This window comes from Etheostoma cragini, chromosome 12 (genome assembly GCF_013103735.1).
Source record: "Etheostoma cragini isolate CJK2018 chromosome 12, CSU_Ecrag_1.0, whole genome shotgun sequence".
Classification (NCBI taxonomy): domain Eukaryota; kingdom Metazoa; phylum Chordata; class Actinopteri; order Perciformes; family Percidae; genus Etheostoma; species Etheostoma cragini.
This window is the reverse complement of record NC_048418.1, coordinates 16,030,450-16,042,694: the sequence shown is the minus strand read 5'-3', so window position 1 is coordinate 16,042,694 and position 12,245 is coordinate 16,030,450. Positions and strand designations below refer to the sequence as shown.

The 12,245-nt window shown below is 40.2% G+C and overlaps 1 protein-coding gene across 4 annotated transcripts in view; it reads right to left on the bottom strand.

The window, feature by feature from the left end:
• LOC117953724 (dipeptidyl aminopeptidase-like protein 6) overlaps nucleotides 1-12,245 on the bottom strand; it is a 101,645-nt gene that overhangs the window by 77,031 nt on the left and 12,369 nt on the right. For 2 of the 4 annotated variants that reach the window (XR_004658670.1, XM_034886986.1), the window contains exon 1: nucleotides 5,160-5,912. The exons of 1 other annotated variant lie outside the window; for it this stretch is intronic. Coding sequence is in view for 2 of the 3 variants with exons in the window: in XM_034886986.1 (XP_034742877.1) it covers nucleotides 5,160-5,351 (192 nt within the window). In the remaining variant the exon portion in view is untranslated. Of the gene's footprint in view, nucleotides 1-5,159; nucleotides 5,914-12,245 lie in introns of those variants that run through there. One more of the 4 variants, XM_034886989.1, reaches the window with a different exon arrangement.

Genomic DNA, 12,245 nt, shown 5'->3' with positions numbered 1-12,245 from the left:
CCGGTTGGTGAACACAGTCAAGCATTCAGCAGCTAAAGAGACAGAAATTACCATTTCTGTTTTTTTCTTATATGGTAATGAGGTAACAGTATAAGGTCATATACAATTTTCCACGATCAAATAACCTGTTTTTACCATCTCTTTGCGTGTGCCATTGTCAGATAAAATAGTAGATTAGATTAGATTTTTAGAAAGTAAAAACTGCCAGTTGTGACTTTACAACACAAAGTAAAAGGGTTTTCTGGTGGCCAAGGGGTTCAGGGTGCTCCCCATGAACTGGACTGGACAGGCAACTGTTGCTGCATGTGATTCTCCATCTCACTCCCCACCTTAATTTCCTGGCATTAACTAAACATTGACTCTGATAAAAGCGTATGATTTTCCACAAAATACTTAAAACATAATAACCTGTTGAGATTTGAACACTAGCATGTGTTAATGAAGCACATGGCTTTGACTTCACATCAGGCCTTTTGCAGTGCACTGTGTTGTAAGAGCGGGTTATCTCAGGACACCACCATCATTTTTGGATGAGTGCAGCGGGTAACGAAGCCAGTGGCGGCCATCAGTTAGCAGTCGCCAACTGCATACAGAGTTAGTTCGGCCACAGAGATAATGAGGACATCCTATCACAGCTCGCTGCTGTCTTTTTCTTTTTTTCATGTGGCTGCTCTTGTTGAGCTCCGTCTGGCTGATAGGAAGGAAGCACAGAGCTAAACTAAGACTTGGGAACCGGGCCAAGCTGACTTACTCAGATCTGGAGTATCTGTGAGTAGAAGACAAAGTGTGTGTGTGTGTGTGTGTGTTTCAGCCCTTGGCATTAGTATCTGATAACATTTTACACTGAAATCACACAGGGTAATTTATTATTTACTTCTTTTTAATTCCAGTTTCCTGGGATTCAAAACAGGACAAGAGTTATGCAGAGGGGGAATTTACCTTTGACAATTTTAGTATTGTTTGACTTAAAGAATCCCATACAATGATATTTTCACTTTATGAGTTTTTTTACATTGATATGAGTTCCCCCAGCCTGCCTATGGTCCCCTAGTGGCTAGTAATGGTGATAGGTGTAAACTGAGCCCCGGGTCTCCTGCTCTGCATTTGAGAAAATGAAAGCTCAGATGGGCAAATCTGGAATATTGCCCCTTATGAGCTCAGAAGGAGCAATGATATCTCCCCTTTCTCTGCTTTGCCCACCCAAAGAATTTGGCCCACCCATTAGAGAGACATCATGGCTTTCAAACGAGCAAAGGGGCAGTTGGTCAAGGCCACACCCCCAGCCTCCACCTTGCTCCCCTTTCTCCTCCTCAGTAGCTACAGACTCAAAAACGTCACATTCGAAGGTAAGCTCATTGTGGGACTGGCTCTAGAGGCTGTAATTCTGCACCAAGGCTGACTTTTGGGAAAGGGACTTCCGATCTGGTATTAGGGGACCACTAGAGTCTGTTTGAAAGCATCCAAAAAGCACCATGTCATTGGACCTTTAAGCAAAAAGGTTTAAAGACGACAGTCAAGCAGGTACAGGACATACTCTACAATGCCCAGCTAATACATCCAATGGTTACATTATATAAACAATCCAGTAATCTCTTGAAAAAGAGAACTCTCAGAGCTTAGAGCTCTTTGGGTTCATCCCCGTCCCTTTCTGTCATACATACTTTTCAAGCAAGACAAGCCCATGAAAGAAAGGTTAAAACCCATTTTCTAGCATACTTTCCATCAAGATCTGTAGCCTAGAAGAAAAAAATATAAACACATTATAGAGCCGTTTTCCAATCACAGATAGTCCTGTGGGAAATGAGCTTTCAACTAATGACTAGTGCTTAGTTAAACATACATTCAACATACATACAATCACAATAAACAAGCAGCAAGGTTTATAATTGTAAGTAAAAATGCAATGTTTGCTTATGAAACAAATTTATGTGATGATTAACAGTATACAAATATGTTTAATATGACTAAGTGTAAACTCATCAATGGAATTATGACACAAGGCAGTAGCTGAAATCAGTGACTAAAGCACAGCAAGTGTTCTGAGATCTAGCTTGAGGCAGAAAACCTGCGATGTGCCTCAATTATAATCATTCACATTTTAAACTCATCTAGAAAAATGAATCCCAAAACACTGAAAGCACAGAGAGACTGGTTAGATCCCTAAATCAAAAAATAGGAGCTGAGATGAGAAAACAAAAAAACAAAAAATGAAATTGTGGTCTGTCATAGAAAGAGTCAGATGGACATTGATTTACTGAAGGGCATAACCGCCTTTGAATCTCTGATTGTAAGGACTAATCATTTTTATTTAAATGTGTTTTTTATGTTTATTGGTTTGTCTTATTTTATTGGTATTGATTACTTTTATGTACACAGATACCCAGACGCTTGTAGAGTCACATGTCCTCTTTCAATGTGAGACCCAAACCGAGAGAAAAGCTTTCATTTTCTTTGCTTTTGTATGTGCATAAAGAATAAGTCAACACATGCCGGGTCATAAAAGTGTCCCAGGGTTTCAGTCTGAATGTAAAAAAATCTGTTTTTCACCTTTACATACAACAACCCTTAATTAAGGACCCTTGGGTGTGGGTTTCTATTTGCAGTAAATGGTACTGACGAGGGAAAAGAACTACTGCAGATGTCTCCCTAGGTGACTGGACCACGAAACACTGGTGATTACACACAGAGCGCAGCAATAATTAGTCAATCCCACAAAACACACACGGGCAATGAACGCTGCATTTCACAAATTGAACAGTTCTAAAAAAAAATCTTTTTATTTTTATTGTTTTCCAATTTGGAACTGAAAGATTTTAGAAAAAGGCTGAACAATTGTGCAGGTAAATATTTGGATACATTTCAATTAAATTAATGACATTTCCAAGTCAATTTGTGCCCTTTCTCTCTGCAAAATAAATGGCAACTCTCAATGGCAAACTTTTTCTGAGGAGGAGACTCCTTGAAATGGTCTCCTCATCTCCTGAGGCTAAAAGCAATTTCATGCTCTAGAACGACTCAGCGAAACATCAGGACTAAAGGTGACCTCAAGGTTAACGTTGCAAACCTAATAAATATGTTGGAAAGCAGCACAAAAAGCTTGTGGTCACACTCATAAAATCTAATCCCATGGTTTAAATGCTAGGGAAATGAATCATTAATTATGAATTTGAATTTTACAGCACATTAGCTCGTATAATGAACATACAGGCTCTAAAAGAAAACAGGGGAAACATGGTTAGCACTGCGTCCAGCCCATAGACTGTGTATTACATGGTCCAGCCTGGGTGTTGTTGTTGACAGCCCGAGCAGTGGCACTGTTTGGCCTGTTACCAACCTTATCACTTGATTCTTGATGTGACAGACATCAATAATTTAGAGGTTCAGCTATTTAAAGATAAAATACCAGTCAGTTAGCTGCAGGTTTGAACTAGTGTCATCTGCAAACAGGTGCTACGTTAACAAGTCACGTCATAAGGCCTTGATATTAGAGGCAGAGGGTATACAATTTGTTTTTTAAAGATAACTTTTGGGCATTTTAGGCCTTTATTGACAAGACAGCTGAAGACATGAAAGGGGAGAGGGGGGGGGAGACATGTGGCAAAGGGCCACAGGTTGGAGTTGAACTTATGCCAGCTGCATTGAGGTGTAAACCTCTATAAATGGGCCCCCGCTCTACCAAATGAGCTATCCAGGCCCAGACTGTACAATCTTGCAGGCAAACCAAATACTAAAGCAGCTGTATTTACTTGTTGGTTTCTCATCTTTGATAGAAGGAGTGCTAACCAGTGACTATGTGCCTCTGAGTTATTTAGTCAGAGGAGACTGTACAAACAAACCAGAAACGAGCATTGAGATGAAGGCAAGATAGCCAAAAAAGTTTGCAGAATAAAGCATTGTCGGTTGGAGAGGAGTTCTGCAACAGGTTTCATTTTGATAAGACTTTAACTATTTGTATTTGCTGTTCTGCATTTTAATGTGTACATTCTTAGTTTTTTTGATAAGACTTTAACTATTTGTATTTGCTGTTCTGCATTTTAATGTGTACATTCTTAGAGAAATACTGCTGGAAATACAACCTGCAGAACTCAAAGTGGGATAAAGTTCTACACAGTATATGTCCAGCCAGTAGACAAAAGCGAACCCTCATTTTCATTAGGCACATCTGATAGTTAGGAGGTAAAAAGTGTAAATTATTGGCCAAATATCTCATAGGAGGGATACTAATTCAATGTATGACATTTGAAGATATACTGTGTGTTTAAACTATAATAATGGCAATGATGTACCTACAACAACATGACCAAACGTAATGGACCAAACCACATCAGCATCTTAAGCCACTCATCCTCTCATTGTTGATGCAGTTTGATAGCTCCAAACTGGATACGATTATTATCCAAAATAAGCGCAACTTATCTTTAAAAACGCAAGCTGAAGAACTAGCAGTAGTGGGTCAAACTCTATTGAAGCGTATGTCTGGTCTTGAAATCAATTTTACAACTCCTCCAAGAGGCCCAGCGTTCCCATAGACGTTTTTCCCTCTGAGAAAATTTAGATTTTCAGGCTCCAGTACATTAACTGCCAAAATGGTGACCAGCACAAAAATCAATATCATCCATTCAATACACTGGGGGTGACATCACAGGCTACATCCATGTTGACCGAATGAGTTATATTTGCAATTTCAGCACCACAGACAGCGCCCGATGAAAGCGCAGGCTCTCCCTACAGACACACAAAATCTATAGAGAATCACATCATCCTAATCTGGCTCTCCCTACAGACACACACAATCTATAGAGAATCACATCATCCTAATCTGTTCAACGCATGTCAATGAGGTGGATGCTCTGAAAAACATCAGAGAGAATGTATTACCTTTGATTTAATATTTAACAGAAGCCACACAGGGACCAGGCCAGCTCACAGGCTCTATTATCCAATCTGAAGACAGCTTGACAAAAGAAAAACATTATAATGCCAAACCCAAAAAAAAAAAATTCTAGCAAGAGTTAAGCTGCCATAGAATGAAGAACAACCTTTTACAACTTTCCAGGGATATACTCATACCCTGTGACTGTGTATCCAATCTTAACTGAAAATCTGGAGATTTTCCATAAGGGAGGGCTATGTTGGCTAATAAAGTAAAGGTGTCTTACATCCTCATCCTCCCTCGAGCATTTCTTGCGGTACTGGATGTGAGGTCTGCCATCTGCGAGTTGCTGAAGGGTCTTCGCTGCGTTGTCCTCGTCTGCAACCTGTCCACCGAGAAGGTGACTGGCCTCAGGTGGGTGCGGGAAGGAATTGGCCGTATTAATCTTCCCGGTGAATCTCTGATACAGCAAAGCCATATTATAGGTCCAGTCCAGATAAAACAACTTACAGCATGTCAGAGCCACAGACAAGTCTCGCCTGGGTCGTTTTTTTTTTGGGTCAGAGCTATTGGTTTTCTGTGCGTTTCGAGGAGAACCGATGGCAGGCAGCCAGTTTTCACAACCGGGATGGAGCAAAAAAAGATAAGGCGAAGATACCGACCTAGTAAATAAGTAGATAGTGGATGACTCACAGTCTGAAGTGATAGCCCGAAATAAAGCCGATGTCCTGTTAGCTATGTCCAGGCGCACGGCAGACTGGTGGGCTGAAGGTGTCAATAGTTACTCTCATCAGTATTCACAACACGTTGTCTCCCCTCTTCAGTTTCCTGATGCCTCCTTACAGCGAGACAGCAGGCGGATGCGCTGAGTTTCCGTTCAGATAGTCGATCCCCATCAGACTCCGGGTGATTGTCCACAAAATAAAAGAGCAAAAGGTGAATGTTTCGACACTTTCGGCTCTGTTTTCTTTGGCAGACAGTCCTCACGCATGAAGGACACACAGAGCCCGGCGGTACTCTCCGCAGACGCGCTCTGCATAAGAAGTGACCAGCTCTGAGAGAGCAGTGACTGGAGCGCTACTGTCACTGCACTTCTCTGGCTGCTGTTTTACGCACAAACATGCTCCGGCACTGCGCAAGTTTCACCTGAATGTAGCCTACCCTCATTTAAAACCTTTGATTATCAGATCGGACTCATTTATGATTTCACGAACGGGGTCATAACATCATCACCCGACTGAATGCATTCAGTCCCAGGACGGAGATCGAGTGCCTCTCTGTGGCGCACTGGATTAGAGCAGGCTGACCACACACCTACTTCAGGTGTAAAACAACACATCCTTCTGTTTTTGCTCGTTTACTCAGAAAATTCTGCTTGCACAAATCCTGAGTTTTGAAAAACTAAAGTTAAGATCAACAAATTTGTACAATTTCCAGTTATCTAGAAACTAGAAAGTCATATGCAGCAATTATCACCAGTGTCCTGCAACAAAACAAAAAAACACGAAAACTCCCTCCCCAATGCTTTCCTTAAAATCCCTTACAGTAATACTTTGAACCATGAAATTGTCTCTCCCCTAATGTATGCAATTTCTCTCCTATGATAATTTTTCATTTTACTTCCACAAGTGTTATTCAGCTCTCACTACATTTAATGCTTGAAGTGTTCACGGAGGCCAGTGCAGCTCTCTGGGTAATGCAGAATATTGGCTTATATGTGGTGGAGGGAGGAAAAAGCTCTTGAGTCAAAGTATTAAAATCTCTGCCATGAATGCCACAGGCGAACACCCCTCAGCCTCTTGCTGTGACAGCTCAAACTATCACTCCAGCGGCACCGAGCCGCATTTTGGGGAAAGAGGTCATCCTCACATGGGTACAACTTCAAAGCAGCGATTAAGCACGGCTCAAAACAACCCCTCATGCTAACTTGTGAATTGCAACATCTCCCATTTAGGGAATGTTTGTTTTTGTTTGTGGGGCGACTGGAGGAGATCTGGGGTCTACAGCCAAGAAAGACTTCACCTGCCCAACATTACATTAACCCATGAAACTCATAATTCACTGGTTAGAAACAATAATCATGTCACCGATTTACTGAACTCACATGTACGCCGGTATACTCTTGACAAAATTACACAATTTTGCTTTCATTAGGAATTATCTTCCACTTCCATGACATACATGCGTAATCTCTGCATTTTGATCTTCCACATCACACTCCACTCTCATGGTGACGATTTCAGTAGATTTACTCACTTACGTTGTTGTGGAAACACAATAAGTATGGAAAATTCACGCTCCTAAATTACTGCATTACTTTAAATTCTAAGTCACTCCTGTAATAATCTAGTAGTCACGTGAAATAAAACAATAACACTGAGACCATTCAGCAAAGCACTATGGGTAATAACAAATTCAACACGTGAACTGGTTGCTATGGACTCGTCACCATGCTTCCTCGGTCATTGTATATTTTAGCATAGATAAAACTGCCGAAGCTGAACATTATCCAAAACTCCATTTCTCAGACGAGCGTCAATTTGGGAGCTTCCATGCTGCCACTCCTTTCTTCACAAATGACTTGAAAAGGCTGTCGTTCGCAACATTTCACAAATAAACACCGGGGCCGAAAGGATATTTGAATCGGGTATGGCTGCAGCCTGGAGACCTCTTGTCTCATACCCTCCCGACTGCGTGCTGTCCGCGAGCTTCGACCTTTCAAAATTAAAGCTTGCGTCTGACCCGCTATGTTATCGTACGTCGGTTTTGTGGATGTTTTTGAACTAAACACTAATGAAATCATGCTAATGAATACAAAACTTTTCAGCATATGTCATAGTTACAGCACGATAGAACTAGCAAAGCAGTTTTGTGTTTATAGTGCGCGTGAGATTTCAGTTTGGGGAATCCCACGGTCTCTACAAAGCTACAGCTCAAACTGTCTGCTGATTAACAGGGAAGGGCCCATCTGCTAGCCATGGGGACATGAAGCTACATGGAAGAAAATGCACCAAACAAGCCACTTTGCAATTTTGCTGTTTTCATGAATACAAAAGTCGGGTGATCCTCTCCCCAAGACAAAAGAAACTGGTTAACCCCCCCCTAAACAAAGAATAAAAGACATGACCCTCCTCTGTTTTCCTCTGTGGTCCATTCCATAAATACAAAATCAAGTTCATTTTGTAAAGGGTATTCAAAGCGGACTGACTAGAACAGTAGATATGAAAATATTCTATATTCAACTTTGAACAAAGAACAAGTTTCAGTTCATTATTTTTTTTGACAAATGTGAGTCATCTCCAGCTCTGAAAAGAACTGCTGGAGGCTCATTGATTCATGGCTTGAATTATGAATGTGACCTCTTAAATAGGATTTATGTAGAATACAGAATATTGATTTCAAATGTTGGGACATTTATTTAAAACCAAGCACACATTGGACATTACTGCCTTTTTATAACTATAGTCCCTATCCCTCACTTTCACTTCACTTTGAATCAATTGTCCTTTCACTTTGAGTATGATTCATAATTACCTGAAACACAACTTTGTTTAAAACTTTTGCATGCTTTCTAATTGCAGCAGAGATTTATGATGTGGGCTACACATCTGGGCTTCCGACTGCCTCATCTTCCACACTGGCTGGCTTTGGTCCCTGTCATCATTTGTTTCTCTAGTTCATAAATTCCTTTCCTGGGTCTGCGCACACCTGGGGAAATAGGTCTGAGTCACTTGACATCCATCCCAGCCTCTGTGATAGATGTCTTCCAATCCACCTCACTGTGTTGGAGAGCCATTGTGAACTGCCTGGCTGCTTTAACGCTCCCCTCAGGACCGTGCCCAGAGCAATGGGCTCAGCTTGACTCCCATATCGCTCCCTCACAGATTCAGTACAGCAGCTGACTGGAGCTTCGCCTTCCCCCTCTCTCACACAAATCACTGCAGTCAAGCTCTGTGTTATTAGAGGCAAACACGTGGAGATGCATATAATAACATTTGTAATTATGATAGCTGCAGCATACCTTATGCCTCTGTGGGGAGCTAATGGCACTGTTGGAGCTAGTAGGATTTAAAAGTTACTAAAGTTACTTATATTTCAAGCTCATAACAGATGCGTTTTCATCGTAATGACATGATGCACTTCCGAGCACTTTATGATGGTGTGAGTGAGGCTCAATAAACTTCCTTGGTGAGTTTGCTTTTGATTTCAGTTTTGGATTTATACACAAAAGTTACCACATAAATTAACTGAAAATACACAGGTGCTCTCTTATTACATAAGAGCAAGAAGCAACCTCATTTGTTTTCTCTTAATTGTTAAAATGAAGCCAAAAGAGTAGCGCGTACAGTACATGCTCCAAGGCATACTGGAACGCTCTGAGGACTGCAGGTAAAATCCCACCACTGTATAAAAGATACAGTTACCTGAGTTTTGTTAGCAAGTTTTCCAGCATGGGAAATAAATAGTACAAAGTGTAATACTGTAACAAATAAGGCTTTTTAATGTTCTGTTCTTTTCTGTTTTAGCTATATGAGTTTCTGTCACACCTTAAGAAAATTGCATAAAGCAACAAAGCAAGCAGCTTTTGTTTCATTTTTTGTGAGTTTGTGTAGCCTGTCCTCTTTCCAGATGACATGGTGGAGAGGTTGTGTGTTTGTGGTGATCATCATTAGCGCTGGTGGTGCTGTGCATAATGAATCCAGTTTAGAGTAGAAGATGGGGTGGAGGAGAAGTGTCACTCCCCGATGTAAATCAAGTGCAGATGTGACTTGCGCATGCTCAGATTTAAACGGTTAATGGCACAACTTGTCATACTGAAATTTGTGAAATCCATGAAATAGTAAACTTTTCTCAAAAACAGAAGATGGGAATCATTTTGAAAACGTTTTAGCTATCTACGATTGTTTGATTGCTCAAAACGCCATTCAACGTACAGCCTTTGTTGCATTTGACATCTTGTAGCCAGTAGTGAACGAACTTCTTTAAGTAGGTCCATTTTAACTGTGTTGACATTACAGAAGTCTCTCGTTAGCATCTTGTATGCTACTCGTCGCAAAGTGACGCATGCGCAAATCTGCACTCGCCTTACATTGGGGTGTGACAAGAAGAACAGAGAGCCGAAGTCACATGGGACGGTGGACCTCCTGGGACCTTAATTCCCCAAAAATATGAACGGGAGTGACATTAGTTTTTGATCCCTTTTGAATTGAGCCATGGATTACAAATATGATGTTCGTCAATTCAAAAGATAATTTTTCCACCAAAGAAAGAAGAGCACCACAACAGACTTAGGACCTTCTGTTGTGATAACCTCAATGAGCACAAATGTAGTGAATGAACTTCCTATGTTCCACTGTTCATGTGTTTTTTGTAAGAACCCTGATATTAAGCATTATTATTCATTCACATAAGTTAATCTAAAGGTTACTGTTCAGAAAAACAAAACAGGGGTAAGTGCATGCTCTCTATGCTCTTGTAATGTTCTCCTAAAAGAAAACAGTAGAAAATACTTTAAATTCTTAAGTAACACTTTAAGAAGATCAGACATACACTGCTGAGTGATATATGGTTGTTTTCTAATTACGGGGGATAAGTGGTGTTTCATCCTTAGCGCTAGTTTCAACCAAAAGGACAGGAAGTGTCATATGATGAACAGACTGTAAAGCCCCCTGAGGCCAGTTTCAAATATATTAATGAAAATTGACTGGACTTGTTTTAAGCCCATTTACAGTATTTACTTATTCAAAAATATGTAAAACTGAGTAAAGTGGTGTGAGGAACCACAGGCTAAGGTTTTCATCAGCATGCCACACACTACTCAGAAAGTAATTCAATGGAAGAGCAAACAGATCAATCAATCAATGTCTGGTGGGAGTTCAGTAATATCTAATTTCCTCCGAAAATCACTCAGCTGAATAAGGAAATTACTGCGCCTCTCGACATGCATGTCACAGAATGGATTTATTTACAGCCTGCCATAATCACACACTTTCACAAGATTTTCCTATTTGGTATTAGCCAGACACTAATGATTCCCCTTGATGCTGAGCTGAGCCTACCACAGCAAAAAGGCTTCTTTTTTATTTTTATCATCCTGCTGCCTGGTTCGGATTACATGCCCCTGCTTTGCTGTCCAGGATGCATTTCATCTTAAAGCTTGCCTCAAAACAGCATGGGCCTTAGTTTATTATCACACTGATGAAACGGAGTTGCAGATATACACATCAAATTGATTCAACTCTTAGAGGAACCGGCATTCAAGCAGGAATTACACATTATAAAGTATCAAACTTGTTCTAGAATACAGAATATTTAAAGTTGTGAAGTGTGAGGGCAAAGACTTTTCTCATTCACACTCAACCACCTGCAAAACCGCTGCAGCACATATCTGTAACGCAAACACACTACAGCACTTTGAAATTTCAAATTTCAAAACAGAACAATGGCAAATTTCCTGTACTTCTGCGGCAACCATGTTGAAATATATAGAAAATCCTAGCAGAATATTTACAATTGAATGAAATAATAATCATTCCAAACACAGCTGATTGCAATTTTAGCTGAAAGAGAAGACATAGCCAAATCCAGAGAGAGGGAGGACTAGAACCCTCACAGCACATTATGATTAATCATATTCTACCATACATATTGTTGAGTTGCTTTGCTTTTAATTAATTTAAAATTCTTAGCTCCGTTTTGCAGTTGGATGCTATGTGTCAAAAATCTTACTCTATCTTGGAGTCATAATTCAGTGACATTCAAACACACACAACAGCGGCGTCCATGTACCATTTTAGATTCAGTGTGACTTACCGTTCCCAAGGATGTTATCTCAGATGTCTATCGCTGAATAAAAAATCTTAAAAACCAAATCAAAACAAAAAAGACGTTGCAGAACTTCCCTAAGGCTGTTTTTTAAATTTTTTTAATTGAGTATCAAAGTAACCCAGTGATAGCTGTCTGTACTGCAAACGTGAAGTGCTATTATCTTATTCTGCATACTTTAAATGGTGCAAATTTGCCAATGTGATAAACAAATGCTAAAAAACTGGACTCAACTTGTAGCCCATCTGTCTCTCATGCAAGGCAGCATTGTACTTTCTGTTTTAAGAGACCCCAAATTATGGGAAATGTAGTTCCACTTCTAGAGCATGATTATCCCTGAAATAGTATTAAGACAAGCAATAATAGCACGAGTGACAAAATACATAATTATATTTTATGTTGCACTTAAGAGGCTTTGAAAGTCCCTGGTCTAGATAGTTAGATGGATAAATACAGTAGTTAGACAGACAGATAGATAGATAGATAGATAGATAGATAGATGGATAGATAGATAGATAGATAGATAGATAGATAGATAGATAGATAG